This window comes from Salmo salar, chromosome 10, assembly GCF_965601325.2.
Source record: "Salmo salar chromosome 10, fSalSal1, whole genome shotgun sequence".
Lineage (NCBI taxonomy): Eukaryota > Metazoa > Chordata > Actinopteri > Salmoniformes > Salmonidae > Salmo > Salmo salar.
Window position 1 is genome coordinate 112,084,484 of NC_138300.1, and position 23,105 is coordinate 112,107,588.

At 45.9% G+C, this 23,105-nt stretch overlaps 1 protein-coding gene across 2 annotated transcripts in view; it reads left to right on the forward strand.

Annotated features, from left to right (window-relative positions):
- The first annotated feature begins 701 nt into the window (after positions 1–701).
- The window catches only part of LOC100380677 (receptor-type tyrosine-protein phosphatase beta), a 44,104-nt gene continuing 21,700 nt past the window's right edge, over positions 702–23,105 (forward strand). Inside the window, exons 1-10 of one of the 2 annotated variants that reach the window (XM_082957387.1) lie at positions 702–889; positions 1,539–1,943; positions 3,931–5,198; positions 6,251–6,527; positions 8,438–8,752; positions 9,036–9,296; positions 10,489–10,752; positions 11,889–12,164; positions 12,295–12,555; positions 13,501–13,767. In XM_082957387.1, coding sequence (XP_082813513.1) covers positions 838–889; positions 1,539–1,943; positions 3,931–5,198; positions 6,251–6,527; positions 8,438–8,752; positions 9,036–9,296; positions 10,489–10,752; positions 11,889–12,164; positions 12,295–12,555; positions 13,501–13,767 — 3,646 coding nt within the window. In that variant the 5' untranslated portion in view covers positions 702–837. Of the gene's footprint in view, positions 890–1,538; positions 1,944–3,930; positions 5,199–5,615; positions 6,144–6,250; positions 6,528–8,437; positions 8,753–9,035; positions 9,297–10,488; positions 10,753–11,888; positions 12,165–12,294; positions 12,556–13,500; positions 13,768–23,105 lie in introns of those variants that run through there. The other variant, XM_082957388.1, reaches the window with a different exon arrangement.

Below are 23,105 nucleotides of genomic sequence, written 5' to 3' on the forward strand. Positions count from 1 at the left end.
TCTGTGAAGCTATGAGGTTCATCACTGTCTGTCAGCTGGAGGAGGCCAAAGGAACACTGTGGACACATTGGGTTGAGCTAGTGATGGTAATCATTTGACATTGTCACTCATACCAGAAAAATAACTGGTACATTTACAGTTGTAAATAGCTGTATTATGTAATGATTTACTCGGTTAATTACTTTACCAGGTAAGTTGACTTCGAACACATGTTACAGCAACAATATTGCAATGCATTAAAAATACAATAACTCCAATTGTCTTCCAGATTTGTTTTGAATTAGGTCTAAGTTTAGCATTTTGGATATTGTGACATTAACAAATAATTGACCTATATGAAAGGGAATTTGGAATATGATAATAACTGGGTTTGGTGATGTGCTGTTGGCTTTACACTAAATAATAAAATGTCAACACTGAAAAATATCATAAAATGTTCTTGTCATTTTTTCTTATGTTGTTAGTATTCCAAACTTGGGTAGCTAGGCATCACGCCCATTGCATCGTATACCACCTATCCAGGGTATATAAACCTGTCCCGCCATTGCATCGTATACCATCTATCCAGGGTATATAAACCTGTCCCAACATTGCATCTGTTTGCCTGCTATCTGAACACTTAAACATCTGCGATGTTCTTTGGTATTTCCGATAGAAGAGCATTTCCCTGTCGATGTCCAGTGCTGAAGGGTACTTTAATATGAAACCACAAAAACAATTGAATAGAAGGAAGCGCTGGTCACTGACTTTGTCCTTCCCAGAAGGCAACTTCCCTTCAACGACTCAACTCATCTGAATCCAGCAGACGCGTTAAACCGTTACAACTTGTAGACTAAAATGGATACTTTGTTTTTCGTTATCTTTATACTTTTTCGATGCTATTCGACAAGTAAGTAGTCTGTCTTTTAAAGTGTGAAGAGGTCGGTTAATTACCTTGCTGATTATTAGAGTAGTGTAATAACCACATTTCTTGTGCGTGAAGATAGTCAACAACGGAAACTTTAGTTCATCATTGTCTATACAGGGAAGGGTCAGTCAGTCAACGAATTTTTTTGATTGAGGTTATTCCAAATATTATGACAAGAGTAGGTTATCTCACTGTAACAATAAAGAGTTTATTCTTTGTCAAATAACATTTTTATTTTACCTCATATTGACCATGATCGTATTTAACGGACGGCTTAAACCTAATACATTCACTCAGGTTTGAGATGAGGGATTATTCGTTAATAACAATAACGTAAATTTTACCTATTTTATTCAGCTACAACCAAAGAAAAGTACTAGTTGTAATCGAATAAAACTGTTGCCTTTTGAGAACTGATTTAACATAATCATGGTAAATGTTTATAACCTATTTCTGTAAGCCTGTAGCTTTTTGTAGCCCGTAGGTATTTGAGAAATGTTGGGCCTTGTGCATTTAAAACATTACATTACTAAATTGCTTTCAATATATGAATAATTTGGCACTAGTTCTTCAGCCTTTCGATGATTGTTAGTCCCCCACTATTGACCATCTCTTTGTATCTCCCATTTAGACGGTTTCCTTATTGCTCACACACCAAAGAAACTGTGCCTGTCAACCCACAAAACGACTGTGTTCCTCGGCAAATGCAATGTCACCAGTCCCTATCAACAATGGGAATGGACGAAAGATATGAAGTTGCATCACATACAATCAGCCAAGTGTCTCTGGGCCAACCCGAGCAGTGCAATACCACGGCACGCGCGCCTGGCCACGATCAGAGACTGTGACAGCGCACCTGCTTGGAAATGCTACGACAAACGAGGAACTTTCGGTTTAGCGGAGAAGCCCATGTACCTGAAGAAACAAGGTATACGGGTTGTGATCCGAGGGGACCAGGGGTATTCCAACTGGACTAAGTATGAGGAAATCTACTCTGGAGGGAGACAGGTGATTACCCATTTATGCCCGCGTAAAGGTGAGTACTGAGGAATTGGGCTGCATGTCTTCTGTTCGTTTGCATTCAGATAATAATATATTTCTGTGCATTCAACTACCATACATCAATTATAAGTAGGCATGCCTATATAGTAGCCTTGAACTTTATGGATATTTTGTCTTTCCTCCTCTGAAGTTTGATAAGAGAACGTCTTGTAAAATGATAAGGCCCAACTACAGAATTAGTAGTCACAGTATCTCTACATGGACCCAACAAACTCGTTATGACATCATTTACCTAGTTTACAGTAATGCAACGGATTGTCATTTTAAAAAATCGGAATTATCACCTAGATAAGATTTGTATCTAAATGACTTGCACCGTGTCGACTTTGGACTTGTCTGACACTGGTATGGTGTGAATGCTTGAGGAAAGCAGAGGATGACACTCTTGATACTGACTTTCCTGCACATTGTTGTCAAGTGTTTTATCAGCCCACTCACTCAGTCAGGAAGAACGTCAGCAGTGTTCTTCCTGTGAACTTAATGGCCATACAGGGGACATAGAAGATGTCACACTTGAAAAATAAAAACTACACCTGCTACAATGTAAGCCTAACTGATATTGTTTAATGTTAATTTACACTAAAAGTGTATTCAGGCCACCTGTTATCATATATAATAAAATGGTAACACTTAATTTTTTTGATAGTCCATCTGTAGGTGATCTACAGACAATCAGTAACATTTCAGCTATCTACTAACCCTAACCCTTATCCTAACCCTTATCCTGACCCGAAACTTAACCCTTACCCTAACCCTTATCCTAACCCGAAACTTAACCCTTACCCTAACCCTTATCATAACCCGAAACTTAACCTTTACCCTAACCCTTATCCTAACCCGAAACTTAACCCTTACCCTAACCCTTATCCTAACCCGAAACTTAACCCTTACCCTAACCCTTATCCTGACCCGAAACTTAACCCTTACCCTAACCCTTATCCTGACCCGAAACTTAACCCTTACCCTAACTCTTATCATAACCCGAAACTTAACCTTTACCCTAACCCTTATCCTAACCCGAAACTTAACCCTTACCCTAACCCTTATCCTGACCCGAAACTTAACCCTTTACCCTAACCCTTATCCTAACCCGAAACTTAACCCTAACCCTTATCCTGACCCGAAACTTAACCCTTACCCTAACACTTATCCTAACCCGAAACTTAACCCTTACCCTAACCCTTATCATAACCCGAAACTTAACCTTTACCCTAACCCTTATCCTAACCCGAAACTTAACCCTTACCCTAACGCTAGCCGTAACTTAAACTTTAACCCTTACCCTAACGCTAGCCCTAACTCTAACCTTAACCCTTACCCTAACGCTAGCCCTAACTCTAACCTTAACCCTTACCCTAACGCTAGCCCTAACTCTAACCTTAACCCTTACCCTAACACTAGCCCTAACTCTAACCTTAACCCTTACCCTAACACTAGCCCTAACTCTAACGTTAACCCTTACCCTAACGCTAGCCCTAGCCCTAACTCTAACCTTAACCCTTACCCTTACCCTAACCATAACCTTAGCAAGCAGTTGCTTATAAACATAGTCAGTTGCTTATCAACAGATAGTTTGTCTGTACAGCATCTACAGATGGACTATCCAAATAAAGTGGGACCAATAAAACCAATACCCAGCTATTTATTTAACCTAATTTAACTTTTTTGTTAAAAAGATGAATAACATGACAATAAACTATCTATTACCATGTTCTTAACATATTGATAAGGCGTTGCGAGCATGCAGTGTGTTTCTTTTAGGAGGAAACACCCACATCAAAGCACAGCGCTATCTGGGACTTAGGGTCAAATTCTTTCATTTCCCATTTAAGAACACCTGGGCTGGGGTTAGAGTTATTACTTATGGAACACGTACATTATCTTCAATTTATTTCAATGTTATCCAATCATATTACAACCATGTGTATAAGTCTAGTCACAATAACCCCTTTTTCTTCTAGGTTCCACCACCATCTCAACCCCAACCCCCACAATGTGCTCATCCACACACCAACCTTTGGCATACACCCACGCCATCAGAACAGCCCCTATAACAATAATAAACACACACTCCTCGTCAAACACTATGAGGACCCATAGTAGGACCACCCGGCAGATCTCTACATTAAGAGTCCCGGTCACATCGACCAATAGGGTGGCGACATATAAGTCTGTGGTGGCGACTCACACTAATGACATCGTCAAGCCTCGGACAAGAAGGACGGCCACGATGGATCTCATTCCAAGTTCCATCTCAACGGCCGTCACAACATCAGGGGCAGTTCTCAACCACAGCCATGATGTTCTCTCATCCAGTCCTGCTTTGTCCACAACTGACTCTGCCATGGACCAAACGGTGAGTGCTGCCACCGAAAATGCCCTCCTCGACTCGAGGAACGAAGCCAAGACTCCATCAGTAAACCAACCAACTTCCAGTTCCACCACACCTAATGCAGATGAGATGGTGTCAACTGCAGCTACCACTATGACTGTGGTTTCCTCTACAATTTCCTCAGTGCCTAACACAAGTTCTAAAACAGACTCAGCAGCTACTTCTGCAGTAGTGGTCGTTACCTCTGATGCTAAAGTCACAACTTCTGCTGCTTTATCTATATCGTCCTCTATTTCAACCACTAAATATGATGCTACCATCACACCTACCAGTACCACAGCATTTCCCACAACTAGGAAAGTACCCCCCAGAAAGTTTGTGGTTCCATCTACAACCAAAACCACAACTGTGCTGACTACAACAACCGCTGCCCCTACAACTCCTACTGTTGTCAGAACAACAAAGACTACAGCCAAATTCACAAGGAAAGTAGCCCCACCCAATGCTGCCACAGCCCCACCCACAACATTTTCAACTCAGCTCACAACATCCTCAATTTCACCCACAACCTTTTCAACAGTAAAGACTATAGCAAAACCCACAATGAAAATAGCCCCGCCCACAACCTCTACAGCCCCACCTACTGCCTCTTCAACTCCACCCAATACCACTCCAATCACATCTACAGCTTCCCCGCCCACAACCTATACCACACCGCCCATAACTAAAACAAACCCACCTACAACTACCACAACCACATCCACAACTACTACAGCTCCACCCAGAAGTACCACAACCACATCCACAACTACCACAACCACACCCACACCAACTACAGCTCCAACAACAACTACTACAGTACCGACTACAACCACAGAGTTCACCTCCATCCCACAGGTGCGTGATGACGACAGTCACTTGAAATTAACTTTTCAATCGATTTTGAATTTGTGAAATTCCATAAAGAATGCTCAAAATCATATTTGCATGCATATTTGTACAAGGGACGTTAAAGGCAGTGAAGCTTGGAACAGACCTTCTGAAAGAAGTGCTATAGTAATGGCAAATAGTAATATAGAATATATTAGTCATATTCAAATAGTCTTTCAAAAGAGAAAATTCTGCAATCACAATAGTAGGCTATGAATTACACCCATGCCATGCCCCTTTAACCTACTGTATACTATGGGTGTTTGTTTAAGTGGACCTAAAGTTGTTCAGACAGAGAAGGCAGAGAGGCAGGCAGGCAGGCAGGAAGGAAAGCAGGGTGGGGTATCACAGGGAGAGGAGGCTGCTCAAGGTGCTGCTGTCCAGACTCAAGTGAAAGTTAAGGCTGTGAGCAAGTAGACAGACTATTTGATAGGAACTTAGGCTACTGTAGGTGTTAGAAAAAGTGTATATAGTGGGCGGAAGTAGATGCTGATATGGAATCAATTTCCTGAGCAGTCTGTCTACCTGACGCCGGTGATGGTGCAGCCTGAGCATTGAGGAAGGGTGTAGGAAAATAATGTGGACTAGAGATTGAAAGTGACGAGATGGTAGCGTGGGAAGAGACTGTGCGTGGTCTACATTGCACAGATTTTGGGCAACCACAAAATCACAACGAGATGCCATGCTTGGTTAGGCACGTGCCACCCCTGTAGCCGCCTCCAACATGCCATTGTGAAATTCAGAAAATAAATATACATTGTATTTTATGGACCGATTATGACAACCAATGTTGGTATATATTTAATTTTTTGGAATATTATTTATTGCCCTAACGGATTTAAATCAACGACCGCAATGTTCAGATGTGCAACTATTATTTTGATCGTTTGTTTATGGTGGTGTTGTGTCGAGGTGAGTCATGGATAAAGTCAATTTAACCTTGATTATTTTCCTCTTGTTGCCTACTGTTGCTTAGCCTATCTTTTGGTTACATGTTGCCACTTTTTTGTTCGTTTCAGGCCGAGACCACTAACGCTGTCAAATGTTCAGTCAACCTGACAGAGACCAGCGCCAGGACGGATTCTATTGCACTCAAATTATTAACAACAGGAGAAGATTGTAATTTCACCGTGTTTTATGAGAATAGTCGTTCCGATATAACGGATTGTGATCAATATGGGGAGTATAGTAATGTGTATATCTGCGATATAAGGGATTTAGAACCTGGGACGTTACACCACTTTGAAGTGATATCGAAGACTGATGGAGAGAGGAGAAACGTATCAGTGAGAACAGGTAAGCTAAGTGTTATAAACCAAAATTCGTTTCTGTTATATTTTAACCTATTTAATGTTATTCTATTCTAAATGTATTTTAGACTGTTAAATTGACTTTAATTCATCTTAAACGTCCTACAATATCAGAACCCCCCCTCCCCAGTATCATGCACTATATATGTTTTCTGTTGATTTTAGTCTATTTCTATTGTTGATCATGATATTCGAATGATTATATTTCGTTAAAGATTACGTTTTACACCTGATTAATTCAAAGATATCGAATTTGGCAGTCAGAACCACTTCAAACAGTTAGTAGTGGCATGACTCCACTGAGAGCATAAACTCGCCATCATTAAATAGATCTAACACATATGATATCATATTAGGACATCTTAGGTTGTAATGTATTGTAAACATCTCATTTATTCCAACAGCTCCTTTTGGTTGTCTTTCTGTTGGTGTTTTATTGCACAAAAGTTGATACTTAAATTGTATGTAGCAACATTTAGAATGTAGCTTTCATATAATTTTACTGTAATATTTGATGTATTGGGAAATGGCTTGAAATTGTATATGTTCATTCATGATATCATATCCTTTTGTATTATTTGATTTATGCTTACAGTGGTCGAGCCTTTGTTCTGCCCAGTATTGAACCATGTTGCACTGAATAGATTCTGTGCATCGCTTTGATAATGAAGAACATAGAGAACTCTTGTGCCGACACCGCTGAAGTCCAGTACACTTTATCCTTTGTAAAATCCTTTGAACATTGTCAAGGCCACAACCTTAGAATGTCCTGCCAAGAACTTGGAGCCAGAGAACCCCTCTGGTCATTGGTCTCACAGCTCTAGATTAGAACCAGGGAAGTTCTGGAACACACTGCTGCTCCAATCACCTAAGGTTGTAACAGTAGAGGTCAGTAACAATGCAGAGCATCTAATCTTAAGTGTTTGTTTCCAGACAGCTCTCCTTCTCCCCAGAGCCACTTCCCGCCAAGCATTGTTTCTTTGTACTAACGGATACAGGAGGCCTCCATGTTTTGTTTTCATGGGACAAATAGATTAGACTACAGTGCACTCCAGAACTTTCCATTCAAAGTGTGGCCGAGATTTTTTTTCTTGGGTCTTTGTGTGTGTGGACCTTGAAATTTCAATTTTTGACAGTAGCCTACGAAGGATGAAATCCTCAAGATTAACAGTTCAGTGGTTGCCAAATCACTTGGACTTTATCCAGTATTTTTTAAATATTTACAGATACAAAGTAGTTACTGTGTAATACAGTAGTGGTCTTGTAAAGGGCCCCAGTGTGGCTCTAGGATTGGACGGAAAATGTCCTTGGGGTTTTGCTGATTAGCCAATGTGATTCCTGGGGTTGCTCTGAAGGGCCCTCAGAGGGGAAGCATTATGAAGAAAGGGTCAAAGTTATTTGCTGAGCTGTGGGGGGCACCACTTACCCTGTTCTGCTCCTCTCTCCATTTGGTCTTTGTTTTTGTCGTTTCCTGTCAAAGCTCGCTCTCTCGCTCAAGATGCACGCAGGTCTCCCAGCGAATCGTCACATTCTTTAAAGAACCAAAACAATCTTATCGCTCTGCTCCATCGCAGGCAGCCACCACGGGCTTTCAGTGAAGCACAAAGACAGGATACAGATATTCTTCATTAACTTTTCTCCTAGTTGTATAATATCAAGATGTTTAATTGAGGTTTATATAATATTGGCAAGATGCTGGCCCCTTGGCCACTTGTTTAAAGGATGTCTTTGTTGTCTATCATATTATTTAGAGCAAAAATACTAACACATTCTCTCTGTCTTTTTCTCTGTCTTTCTCTCCTTCCTCTATTCTCTCTCCCCCTTTCTCTCTCTCTTTCTTTCACTTTCTCTCTCTCTCTCTCTCTCTCTCTCTCTCTCTCTCTCTCCTTCCCCCAGATCCGGTTAGTCCATCCAGGTTGGACGCCCTACCAGACCAGGTCCAGGCAGCTCAGTATAAGAGTCCTAGTCAGGGTCATGGTGGCTCCCCAGGCCTGCATGTATCCTGGCCTCGCTCTCGCGGGCTGGTCGACTGGTATGAGCTCACACTACAGGACACTAAAACAGGAGCAACCCGCAATACTCGCATCATGGGCACTGCCGTCCCTCAGTCAGGCTTTACCGCCCTCACCCCTGGCACCCTCTATGGCCTCAGCCTGGTGGCAATAGCTGGGAATAAAACTGCCCCACCTGTGCTGGCCACTGCAACCACAGGTGAGGGACCATCTTGCTGTTGTTATGTGGTTTCACTGGTCCTCTATTTGCATGTCATTTTCAGGTCTTCTACACCCAATGTGCCGTCCACCTGATATTTATAATAAACAAATTGTGTACGATATTCTACTGTCATTCTACCATACCCCTATTCCTATACTCACTTCAGTGCCTCCATGTTTGTTGGACTTGGATAACATAGAAATCCCTGATCTACTTTGTTACTTTGTTAGACATCAACAAGCTGCTCACTGGCATTGACCACTTTGTATTTTTCCCCCAGCTCCTTCAGCCATCAGCAGCCTCCAGCTCTTGGCCTCCTCCAACAGCCTGAGTGTTTCTTGGCAGCCCGGTCCAGGCAGGAGAGAGCGTTTCAGAGTGCTGCTGAGGGAGCAGCAGGGCAGCCTGGTCAGGAACGTCACCCTGAAGAGTAGTGTCACCTCCCACATCCTTAATGACCTTTTGCCTGGGACACTGTACACTGTCACTGTGGTGACTGAGGCTGGAGGCCTTCAGAACGCTGTCTACAAACAAGCAGTCACAGGTAAGGTAACAGCCACAGAGGAAATGTGTCATGCTAGTTATGTTTGGGAGGTAAGGTAACAGCCACAGAGGAAATGTGTCATGCTAGTTATGTTTGGGAGGTAAGGTAGCAGTCACAGAGGAAATGTGTCATGCTAGTTATGTTTGGGAGGTAAGGTAGCAGTCACAGAGGAAATGTGTCATGCTAGTTATGTTTGGGAGGTAAGGTAGCAGTCACAGAGGAAATGTGTCATGCTAGTTATGTTTGGGAGGTAAGGTAGCAGTCACAGAGGAAATGTGTCATGCTAGTTATGTTTGGGAGGTAAGGTAGAAGTCACAGAGGAAATGTGTCATGCTAGTTATGTTTGGGAGGTAAGGTAAAAGTCACAGAGGAAATGTGTCATGCTAGTTATGTTTGGGAGGTAAGGTAGCAGTCACAGAGGAAATGTCATGCTAGTTCTGTTTGGGGGGTAAGGTAACAAGTTGTGACAGTCCTCACAGATATTATGGTAGGGACTCTGAAATTCACCTGTTGGAATAGTAAGACTGATAATTCTTTTGGTTGAAGTGTTCACCCATCCAACCACTAACCAAGTCTACTCCTGCTTAGCTTTTGTTATGCAGCAAGGAGGAGTAGAGTTCCTAGGGCTTCAATGTCACTGAGTTTAATACAGGTTCAGGGTGGAATGTTTCTCACACATTAATCTGGCTTAGTTTGCAGGGCTTTGTTTAACTTTCCAACACTGCACCCTTCTCTTTATACAGTCACTACCACCACCATGGCCATGCTCTCTGTCTGTCGTTGTTTCCAAGATATTTTAGGCTTCTCTATCCCACCCTTCCCTTCCTCTGTCTGCAGCTGGCTTGCCAATCAAGGCCTTCCTTCCACTCCCAACCCACCATACAAATACGGCTAGCCAGTAATACACTGCACAGCCACTGAACACAATGCTAGAATATTTATTTTTTTATGGTCCTTCGAGTTGGACAGGAACAATTGTCCTCGAAAGGTGTCAGTGTCTAAAAAGACCTGCTGTCACCTCCCTCTAATACATCCCTCTCAATCAACTTCAAAAACCGGAATAAAAAAGTCCCTCTTTTCAGGTTTCTGAAACTCCCCCTCAAATGGAAATGGCTAAGAGGGATGTGTCGCCCGCAGTCAGCAGTGCTCCCACTAGACCAGACTCTGTCACGTGTTGTTTTTCTTCCCCTAGTCCCCGCGGCGGTGTCAGACCTCCTCTTGGAGAACAACGGCAGTCTGGACTCATTGAGGGCCTCCTGGGTCACAGCTATGGGCAGCGTGGATGCATACCTGGTCTCCCTTGCAACCCTGGGTTCAGCCGATCAGGACAGGACGCTGCCACCCAATGCCACAGAGGTGGTCTTCAGCGGCCTGACCCCTGGACGATCCTATCAGTTGTCTATAAGGTCAAAGGTCGGAGAGCAGATGACTGAGGCTGTGACCATGGGCAGAACTGGTAAGTTATTCTGGAGGGTCAATGTCATACCTCAGATTAAGTTTATGTCTATCTAGTTCCATATCAAAACTGTTTTAAGTGAAAATTTAGGGCTGGTCAAAAGCCAGGAAATACTAATGTGCACCACAATCCGTAACTTCACATATGCATCTTCAATGAAGATCTGGCTGATTGAACACCTCCATTAACCTCTCTCTCCCTCCTCCCTTTACACTGCCTCCTCTCTCCCTCCTCCCTTTACACTGCCTCCTCTCTCCCTCCTCCCTTTACACTGCCTCCTCTCTCCCTCCTCCCTTTACACTTCCCCCTCTCTCCCTCCTCCCTTTACACTGCCTCCTCTCTTCTTCCTCCCTTTACACTGCCTCCTCTCTCCCTTCTCCCTTTACACTGCCTCCTCTCTCCCTCCTCCCTTTACACTGCCTCCTCTCTCCCGCCTCCCTTTATACTGCTTCCTCTCTCCCTCCTCCCTTTACACTGCCTCCTCTCTCCCTCCTCCCTTTACACTGCCTCCTCTCTCCCTCCTCCCTTTACACTGCCTCCTCTCTCCCTCCTCCCTTTACACTGCCTCCTCTCTCCCTCCTCCCTTTACACTGCCTCCTCTCTCCCTCCTCCCTTTACACTGCCTCCTCTCTCCCTCCTCCCTTTACACTGCCTCCTCTCTCCCTCCTCCCTTTACACTGCCTCCTCTCTCCCTCCTCCCTTTACACTGCCTCCTCTCTCCCTCCTCCCTTTACACTGCCTCCTCTCTCCCTCCTCCCTTTACACTGCCTCCTCTCTCCCTCCTCCCTTTACACTGCCTCCTCTCTCCCTCCTCCCTTTACACTGCCTCCTCTCTCCCTTCTCCCTTTACACTGCCTCCTCTCTCCCTCCTCCCTTTACACTGCCTCCTCTCTCCCTCCTCCCTTTACACTGCCTCCTCTCTCCCTCCTCCCTTTACACTGCCTCCTCTCTCCCTCCTCCCTTTACACTGCCTCCTCTCTCCCTTCTCCCTTTACACTGCCTCCTCTCTCCCTCCTCCCTTTACACTGCCTCCTCTCTCCCTCCTCCCTTTACACTGCCTCCTCTCTCCCTCCTCCCTTTACACTGCCTCCTCTCTCCCTCCTCCCTTTACACTGCCTCCTCTCTCCCTTCCCCAGTGCCAGACAAGGTGTCTCAATTGACCATGGTGGGCCTCAGTGACGGCAGCACTCTGAAGATGACATGGTCACCACCTAGAGGGGAATGGGAGAACTACCGCATCCTGCTAATGAATGCCACAGTGGCTCTGGTCAATGAGACACTAAGCAGGCCAGTGAGACAGTACTCCTTCTCTGGGGCTTCCCTGGGGCTGGTGCCTGGCAGGCTTTACACAGCTCAGATCATGGTGGAGGCTGGCCCGTTTGGCAACATTTCTCACTGCCAAGGAATGCTTGGTAAGTTACATTACAAATATTTTGATGCTAAGCTTGGTGTATATGTGGAATGTTTTTATGGGTCAAATTATATCGAAACCATGTAGGATGGCTCTTAAAATACTTGACTAATTCTCTCCCTCTCTCTCAGCACCTCGGCCTGTCCAGCAGCTGGTCGTCTGTCACAGTGATGAGACGTCTCTGAGCGTGCAGTGGTCTCTCCCCGTAGGGGAGTGGGACGGGTACACTGTGGTCCTGAGACAGGGGAACACCGTCGTGTCCCAGAGGACACTGTGCCATGATGCCAGGGAGTGCACCTTCAACGTCCTCACACCCGGACGCCAGTACGCCATCGCTGTCACGACTAACAGTGGGGGCCTAAACAGCTCGACTTCAGTGATTGGACGAACCAGTGAGTCACGGTTCCAAAGGGATATGAATAATGTTTTTTCCCCCAGTATGTTTATGTTCTAGACTAGACACTAGAACTCTCAAACTCAACTCTGGACCTCGAAGTCAATTCCACAGCGTTTTTTCTTTCTTTCTTATTTTAATTTTATTTATTTTACTAGGCAAGCCAGTTAAGAACAAAATCTTGTTTACAATGACTGCCTAACCCGGCCAAACCCTAGCCCGGACGACGCTGGGCCAATTGTGCGCCGCCCTATGGGACTCCCAATCACGGCCAGTTGTGGTACAGCCTGGAATCGAACCAGGGTCTGTATGGGCGGCAGGTAGCCTAGTGGTTAGAGCATTGAGCCAGTAAACGGAAGGTTAGGTTGCTGGATCGAATCCCCGTGCTGACAAGGTAAAATCTGTCGTTCTGCCCCTGAGCAAAGCAGTTAACCCACTGTTCCCCTGGCACCGAAGACGTGGATGACCATTAAGGCAGCCCCCTGCACCTCTCTGATTCAGAGGGATTGGGTTAAATGCGGAAGACACATTTCAGTTGAATACATTCAGTTGGACCACTGACTAGGTATCCCCCTTTCCCCTAGTGATGCCTCTAGCACTGAGATGCAGTGCCTTAGACCGCTGTGCCACTCGGGAGCCCAAATTCTTACCCTCTAATCAGGGACTGATTTAGACCTGGGACCAGGTGAATGCAATTCATTATCAGGTATAACAGACCTAGTAGGGTAAGAGTTGAATATTTTTGCACTACAACATTGCTCCATACAGGTTTTGTAGTCATATACTGTAACAGAGTTGTTGTAGTCATATAATCATGAGCTTTCCCCCATTAACAGAACTGATGCTGTGTCTCTGACTCAATGACTCTTTATTATCTCAATTTCTCTGTAATGTCTCACATCTCTGATGGCCTCTCTCTCTCTCTCTCTCTCTCTACTCCCAGCCCCAGCGCAAGTGACCAGTCTGCGTGTGACCAACAGTGGCAGCACGGACAGCCTCCAGACACAGTGGGAGCGGGCAGCCGGAGAGCTGGACTCATACCATGTGCTGCTCATCCATGACAGCAGCGTGATCAAGAACGAGAGTGCCCCAGCCCACACCATGGCCTACAGCTTCCTGGCCCTGAAGCCTGGAGCCCTCTACAGGGTGGTAGTAACCACCATCAGAGCAGGACAAGCCTCCAGGCAGAGCGTGGCAGAGGGACGCACAGGTAGACAACTTTATGATTACTGACATATGTAGCCTACTTTAAATATATAATGTTAAAATAGATACATTTTAAAATAATGTTTAGCTATCACACATGAATTCAGTTAAAGGGCATTGACAGTTTTAACTGTTTTTGTGTGACAAACACCAGTATGCAAAATAATGTATTTTATTATATTTAGGATTGACAGGATATTATTCAGAACTCTTAGCTTTTATCTGATGCGACAGGAATTTCTAGGAACCACCGCCTCATGAATATTCAGGAAAGAAAAAGGTGTAGATTCACGCGCAGAGCGCGGCAGGTGTTTATTAAGCAGAAGGCAGGAATCGTGGTCACAGGCAGGCAATGGTCAAACACAGGTAGGCAAACAGGCAGGTAAATCAAAACTAAGACTGGACTGGTTCTCACAAACGAGCTAGGATAAGGCTTAGTAGAGTCAAAACGACCAATACCTCACAAAGGCACAAACAGAATGAACTCAACTAAATAAGGAGCTGATGAGACCTTGTGAGTAACTAACACAGGTGAAATCAATGAACAAAAATGAAAGATAGGGCTACGTTCAAGAACACAACGAAAGAACACAAGGTTGACTAAGAAAATAAATACAGAACCTTACAGCGACTACTCAACAAACATGTCAAGGTCTTCCTTTCAAAGACTTCCCATCATGAACGGAAAAGGATGGGGGTCTTTTTTTGGCTTGTTGAATTCCAGCTACATTAATCTGAGAACGTTTTCATTTAAATGAATAAAGAATATACATTTCTTAAAGATACTTCCTCACTGGGCATAATGGTGGGTTTTGCTGATGCATCTAATCCTTTATATATACACTACCGTTCAAAAGTTTGGGCTCACTTAGAAATGTCCTTCTTTTTGAAAGAAAAGCACGTCTTTTGTCCATTAAAATAACATCAAATTGATCAGAAATACATTGTTAATGTTGTAAATGACTATTGTAGCTGGAAACGTCAGATTTGTTATGGAATATCTACATAGGCGTACAGAGGCCTATTATCAGCAACCATCACTCCTGTGTTCCAATGGCACGTTATGTTAGCTAATCTAAGTTGATCATTTTTAAAGGCTCATTAGAAAACACTTTTGCAATTATGGCAGCACAACTGAAAACTGTTATCCTGATTAAATAAGCAATATAACTGTAAAGGAGGGCATAACTGGCTGCAGGGAAGTCAGGCGCAGGAGAGCAGAAATGCGTAGCAAACGGAGCCCTTTATTGAGGCGAACAAAACACGGCACTCAGAAAACTAACCACACACGAATTACAATAACCCGGCGCAAACCAGCCTGGAGTACACATACATTTACACATAACAATTCCACACACAGACATGGGGGGAAACAGAGGGTTATATGCAAGACGAGTAATGAGGGAATGCAAACCAGGTGTGTGGGAAAACAAGACAAAACAAATGGAAAATGAAAGGTGGATCGGCGATGGCTAGAAGACCAGTGACGTCGACCGCCGAACGCCGCCCGAACAAGGAGAGGGACCGACCTCGGCGGAAGTCATGACACTACCCCCCCTTGACGCGCGGCTCCAGCAGCGCGCCGACACTGGCCTCGGGGACGACCCGGAGGGCGAGGCGCAGGGCGATCCGGCCGGAGACGGTGGAACTCCCGCAGCATTGAAGGGTCCAACACGTCCTCCACCAGGACCCAGCACCTCTCCTCCGGTCCGTACCCCTCCCACTCCATGAGGTACTGAAGGCCCCTCGCCCGACGCCTCAAATCCAGTATGGAGCGAATGGAGTACGCCGGGGCCCCCTTGATGTCCAGAGGGGGCGGAGGAACCGCCCGCACCTCAGACTCCTGGAGCGGGCCAGCCACCACCGGCCTGAGGAGAGACACATGGAACGAGGGGTTAATACGGTAATCGGGGGGAAGCTGTAACCTGTAACTAACCTCGTTCAGTCTCCTCAGGACTTTAAATGGCCCCACAAATCGCGGACCCAGCTTCCGGCAGGGCAGGCGGAGGGGCAGGTTTTGAGTCGAGAGCCAGACCCGGTGCGAACACCGGGGCCTCACTGCGGTGACGGTCTGCGCTGGTTTTCTGGTGCAGCACGGCCCGCTGGAGGTGAACACGGGCGGCGTCCCATGTCTCCTCCGTGCGCCTGAATCAGTCGTCCACCGCAGGAGCCTCGGTCTGACTCTGATGCCAAGGCGCCAGAACCGGGTGGTACCTCAGTACGCACTGGAAGGGGGAAGGGTTAGTGGAGTAGTGGCGGAGCGAGCTCTGAGCCATCTCGGCCCAGGGCACGAATGCCGCCCACTCCCCTGGCTGGTCCTGGCAATAAGACCGCAGAAACCTACCCACATCCTGGTTCACTCTCTCCACCTGCCCATTACTCTCGGGGTGAAACCGAGGCTGATCGAGACCCCCAGACGTTCCATGAACGCCCTCCAGACCCTCGAAGTGAACTGGGGACCTCGATCAGATACTATATCCTCAGGCACCCTGTAGTGCCGGAAGACGTGCGTAAACAAAGCCTCCGCAGTCTGTAGGGCCGTAGGGAGACCGGGCAGAGGGAGGAGACGGCAGGACTTGACATGAAATGGTCCACAACGACCAGGATCGTGGTGTTACCCTGTGAGGGAGGAGATCTGTAAGAAAATCAATCGACAGGTGCGACCAAGGCCGTTGTGGAACGGGTAAGGGGTGTAGCTTACCTCTGGGCAGGTGCCTAGGAGCCTTACACTGGGTGCACACCGAGCAGGAGGAAACATAAACCCTCACGTCCTTAGCCAAGGTGGACCACCAGTACTTCCCACTCAAACAGCGCACTGTCCGACCGATCCCTGGATGACCAGAGGAGGGGGACGTGTGAGCCCAATAGATCAGCCGGTCACAGACAGCAGACGGAACGTACAGACGCCCAGCGGGACACTGGAGGGGAGCGGGCTCTGCACGTAACGCCTGCTCAATGTCCGCGTCCAGCTCCCACACTACCGTCACCACCAGGCAGGAGGCCAGGAGTATGGAGGTAGGATCCATGGGCTGCTCCTCTGTGTCATACAGCCGGGACAGTGCGTCTGCCTTCACATTCTGGGAACCTGGTCTGTAAGAAAGGGTGAAAACAAAACGGGTGAAAAACATGGCCCACCTTGCCTGACGAGGATTCAGTCTCCTCGCTGCCCGGATGTACTCCAGATTGCGGTGGTCAGTCCAGATTATTAAAGGGTGTTTAGCCCCCTCAAGCCAATGTCTCCACGTCTTCAACGCTTTGACGACAGCCAACAGCTGTCGTGACAATAACTGGCTTTCTTTAGACTGGTTGAGTTTCTGGAGCATCAGCATTTGTGGGTTTGATTACAGGCTCAAAATGGCCAGAAACAAAGAACTTTATTCTGAAACTCGTCAGTCTATTCTTGTTCTGAGAAATGAATGCTATTCCATACGAGAAATTGCCAAGTATTTGAAGATCTCGTACAACGCTGTGTACTACTCCCGTCACAGAACAGCTCAAACTGGCTCTAACCAGAATAGAAAGAGGAGTGGGAGGCCCCGGTGCACAACTGAGCAAGAGCACAAGTACATTAGAGTGTCTAGTTTGAGAAACAGATGCCTCACAAGTCCGCTATTTTCTATTCCTGCTTTTGAACCTTTTTCTCAGCATCAGATAATCTTTTCTCAGCTTCAGCCAACCTTTTCTTCCCTTTCTCTTCTCCTTCTCCAGGTTCTTTATCCTCTCCTATTCTTTCTTTTTCTCTTCCTCCGGTTGAAGTTTCTACTCCTTTTCTTTTTATTTCTCCTCCTTCTCCAGGTTCTTTATTCTCTCCTTTTCTGCTTCAAACCTACATTTCTCTTCAAGTTGTTGTTCCTTAATCTCATTCTCAAGGATCTTCAATATCTCCTTTTTCTCTTCTTCCAATTTACATTTCTCCTCCTTTTCTGTTTATTTTCTCTCCTTCTCCAGGTTCTTAATCATCTCTTTCTCTTAGTTTTTTTCTTCCACCAACCTAAGTTTTTCCACCTTTTCTTTTCCTTCCCCAACTTCTCCAGGATCTTCATCCTCTCTTTTCCTTTCTTTATCTCTTTGTCAAATGTCTCCACCAATCTTAAATCCAATTCAAGTATGAGGTTGTGATGATGTTTACAAAATGGCGTAGCAGTTCAGACGTCTTTGTCTTTGTCTTGTCGTATCCCGTGTACATATATTTTTTCCCCTTTGTATATATTTCATATACACTGCTCAAAAAAATAAAGGGAACACTTAAACAACACAATGTAACTCCAAGTCAATCACACTTCTGTGAAATCAAACTGTCCACTTAGGAAGCAACACTGATTGACAATACATTTCACATGCTGTTGTGCAAATGGAATAGACAACAGGTGGAAATTATAGGCAATTAGCAAGACACCCCCAATAAAGGAGTGGTTCTGCAGGTGGGGACCACAGACCACTTCTCAGTTCCTATGCTTCCTGGCTGATGTTTTGGTTACTTTTGAATGCTGGCGGTGCTTTCACTCTAGTGGTAGCATGAGACGGAGTCTACAACCCACACAAGTGGCTCAGGTAGTGCAGCTCATCCAGGATGGCACATCAATGCGAGCTGTGGCAAGAAGGTTTGCTGTGTCTGTCAGCGTAGTGTCCAGAGCATGGAGGCACTACCAGGAGACAGGCCAGTACATCAGGAGATGTGGAGGAGGCCGTAGGAGGGCAACAACCCAGCAGCAGGACCGCTACCTCCGCCTTTGTGCAAGGAGGAGCAGGAGAAACACTGCCAGAGCCCTGCAAAATGACCTCCAGCAGGCTACAAATGTGCATGTGTCTGCTCAAACGGTCAGAAACAGACTCCATGAGGGTGGTATGAGGGCCCGACGTCCACAGGTGGGGGTTGTGCTTACAGCCCAACACCGTGCAGGACGTTTGGCATTTGCCAGAAAACACCAAGATTGGCAAATTCGCCACTGGCGCCCTGTGCTCTTCACAGATGAAAGCAGGTTCACACTGAGAACGTGACAGACGTGACAGAGTCTGGAGACGCCGTGGAGAACGTTCTGCTGCCTGCAACATCCTCCAGCATGACCGGTTTGGTGATGGGTCAGTCATGGTGTGGGGTGGCATTTCTTTGGGGGGCCGCACAGCCCTCCATGTGCTTGCCAGAGGTAGCCTGACTGCCATTAGGTACCGAGATGAGATCCTCAGACCCCTTGTGAGACCATATGCTGGTGCAGTTGGCCCTGGGTTCCTCCTAATGCAAGACAATGCTAGACCTCATGTGGCTGGAGTGTGTCAGCAGTTCTGCAAGAGGAAGGCATTGATGCTATGGACTGGCCCGCCCGTTCCCCAGACCTGAATCCAATTGAGCACATCTGGGACATCATGTCTCGCTCCATCCACCAATGCCAGGTTGCACCACAGACTGTCCAGGAGTTGGCGGATGCTTTAGTCCAGGTCTGGGAGGAGATCCCTCAGGAGACCATCCGCCACCTCATCAGGAGCATGCCCAGGCGTTGTAGGGAGGTCATACAGGCACGTGGAGTCCACACACACTACTGAGCCTCATTTTGACTTGTTTTAAGGACATTACATCAAAGTTGGATCAGCCTGTAGTGTGGTTTTCCACTTTAATTTTGAGTGTGACTCCAAATCCAGACCTCCATGGGTTGATAAATTGGATTTCCATTGATTATTTTTGTGTGATTTTGTTGTCAGCACATTCAACTATGTAAAGAAAAAAGTATTTAATAAGATTATTCATTACATTCAGATCTAGGATGTGTTGTTTAAGTGTTCCCTTTATTTTTTTGAGCAGTATATATTTTTTATATTTTTAACCTCAGTTTTAAAATACTTTCCTGCAACCCGCCTCACCCAATGTGGTATGGATCTGCTATTTTCTATACTTTAGAACCCGGAACCCCCAACAGAAGCTAGCTAGCTAACTAGCTAGTTGTCAGTTAGCCACTGCTAGCGGTCATCAGCTAACCTTAACCCGGTCAACTCCTGTCAGTCTGCACAGCGCAATTCAACCCAGCGGATAACGGACTACTTGTTCTCCACATCTCCGGTTTCCTACAGCAAGCTCTTAACCTTTTCACCTGGATCATCGCAGCTAGCTAGCTGCTATCCGAGTGGCTACCCCCTGGCTAAGATCTCTGTCCCGAAGCAAGCACAAGTGAGCCTGGAACTAGCCTTGTGCTAGGCCCATCTCCCGGCTAGCTGAAGAGGTCCATCCGCCACTCCTTGGGCTACAATACATATTTTGCCAATTGGCCTGGATCCCTTTTACTGCAGACACAGAACCCCGCCGATTCCATCACGACTGGTCTACCGATGTAATATGCCCGAGGGGTTTCAACAGGCTCCTCCGTCGCGACATCCCCTGAAGTCCCATCCGCTAGCGCGCTAGAGCATATCGGACTTTTAGCTGAAGAGGACCATCAGCCAATTTCTTGGGCTACAATACCTATTTTAACAATAGGCCTGGACCCTTTTACTGCCTACACGGAGCCCTGCCGATCCAACACGACTGGTCTGCTGATGTAACCATCCAAGGGGGCTACAACAGACTTCTTCCATCGTGACGTCACCCTAAGGCCCTTCTGCTAGCCCGCTAGCTGTCCGAATCGCCATGTCTCCAGCTCACCCAGCTACCCACTGGTCCCTATGATTACTCGGCTACGAATGCCTCTCCCTAATGTCAATATGTCTTGTCCATTGCTGTTTTGGTTAGTGTTTATTGTCTTATTTCACTGTAGAGCCTCCAGCCCTGTTCAATATGCCTTAGTTAGGCCTTTTGTTTCACCTTCCACACATGCAGTGACCTCACCTGGTCTAAATGATGTCTCTAGAGACAAAACCTCTCTCATCGTCACTCAATGCCTAGGTTCACCTCCACTGTATTCACATCCTACCATACCATTGTCTGTACATTATGCCTTGAATCTATTCTTCCGCGCCCAGAAACCTGCTCCTTTTACTCTCTGTTCCGAACGCACTAGGCGACCAGTTCTTATAGCCTTTAGCCGTACCCTTATCATACAGCCACACTCAAGGTCCTAAACGATATCATAACCGCCATCGATAAAAGACAATACTGTGCAGCTGTATTCATCGACCTGGCCAAGGCTTTCGACTCTGTCAATCACCACATTCTTATTGGCAGACTCAACAGCCTTGGTTTCTCAAATGACTGCCTGGCCTGGTTTACCAACTACTTCTCAGACAGCGTTCAGTGTGTCAAATCGGAGGGCCTGTTGTCCGGACCTCTGGCAGTCTCTATGGGGGTGCCACAGGGTTCAATTCTCGGGCTGACTCTTTTCTCTGTATACGTCAATGATGTCGCTTTTGCTGCTGGTGATTCTCTGATCCATCTCTACGCAGACAACACCATTCTGTATACTTCTGGCCCTTCTTTGGACACTGTGATAACTAACCTCCAGACGAGCTTCAATGCCATACAACTCTCCTTCCGTGGCCTCCAACTGCTCTTAAATGCAAGTAAAACTTAATGCATGCTCTTCAACCGATGGCTGCCCACACCTGCCCGCCCATCCAGCATCTCTACTCTTTACAGTTCTGACATAGAATATGTGGACAATTGCAAATATCTAGGTGTCTGGTTAGACTGTAAACTCTCCTTCCAGACTCACATTAAGCATCTCAAATCCAAAATTAAATCTAGAATCGGCTTCCTATTTCGCAACCAAGCATCCTTCACTCATGCTGCCAAACATACCCTCGTAAAACTGAATATCCTACCAATCCTTGACTTCGGCGATGTCATTTACAAAATATCCTCCAACACTCTAATCAGCAAATTGGTTGCAGTCTATCACAGTGCCATCCATTTTGTCACAAAAACCCCATATACTACCCACCACTGTGACCTCTATGCTCTCGTTGGCTGGCTCTCGCTTCATATCCGTCGCCAGACCCACTGGCTCCAGGTCATCTATAATTCTTTGCTAGGTAAAGCCCCGCCTTATCTCAGCTCACTGGTCACCATAGCAGCACCCACTTGTAGCACGCGCTCCAGGAGGTATATTTCACTGGTCACCCCCAAAGCCAATTCCTCCTTTGGCCGCCTTTCCTTCCAGTTCTCTGCTGCCAATGACTGGAACAAATTGCAAAAATCACTGAAGCTGGAGAGTCATATCTCCCTCACTAACTTTAAGCATCAGCTGTCAGAGCAGCTTACCGATCAATGCACCTGTACATAGCCCATCTGTAAATAACCCATCCAACTGCCTCATCCCATATTGATATTTTTTTGTTGTTGCTCCTTTGCACCCCAGTATCTCTACTTGCACATTCATCTTCTGCACATATATCACTCCAGTGTTTAATTGCTAAATTGTAATTACTTCTCCACTACCGCCTATTTATTGCCTTACCTCCCTAATCTTACCTCATTTGCAATGTAGATTTTTTCTATTGTGTTATTGACTGTACGTTTGTTTATTCCATGTGTAACTCTGTGTTGTTGTTTGTGTCGCACTGCTTTGTTTTATCTTGGCCAGGTCGCAGTTGTAAATGAGAACTTGTTCTTAACTGGCCAACCTGGTTAAATAAAGGTGAAATAAAAAAGTATCTCCATCCTATCCTTCTCCCTCTCCTCATCTATTGACTTCATCATATTTACCTTCTCCTGCTCTGTTTTCTGGATTGTATGTGCTGGAGACTCTGCAACATCTTCCATTTCCTCTCCATCTCATTTTCCACCTCCTCAAGTAACTCCACCCTATCCTTTTCCCTCTCATCTTCTATTGTTTTCATCATCTCATCAATGTCCTTTTCCTGTCTCAAGGCTGGGTCTGAGGATCTGTCTGTGTAGAGCCTCCCATGAATAGCAGGTGGCAACAGCAGGGGGCATTTGGAGGAAGAGAGATCAGGAAACCAATGCGTTATAGGCATGGGAGGATCAACCAGTGGAGGAAGGACAGGAGAGCGTCCGTGAAGTCTCTGGCCAGATTGGAGGACACCTGAGCTGCCTGTCTGAGACACCCTCTGATTGGGTGCAGAGCTGACATGTAGACACAAGGGTGTTGGGCTTAGTGCTGGTGCTGTCCTGACATGGGCCTAGGCTGGCCGGTGGGGGGCACTGGAATGGGGAATTCCCAATTAGGTTTCAAGCAGCCTGAAGAGTACATTTTTTCCACACCATTCTTGTTTTGTGGGATACGACAGCATTATGGTAAACCATTTCCAGTTTTGTTAAATACCGTTACATGGCATAGGACTAATCAGCTGTTTGATTCATCTAACACACTTTCGATTGTCCCAAAGTTTAATTCAGCAGGGTTGGATAAACTTTTTCCAATGTCAAATAAACGTGACTTATCATTCAGTTTTGTTTGA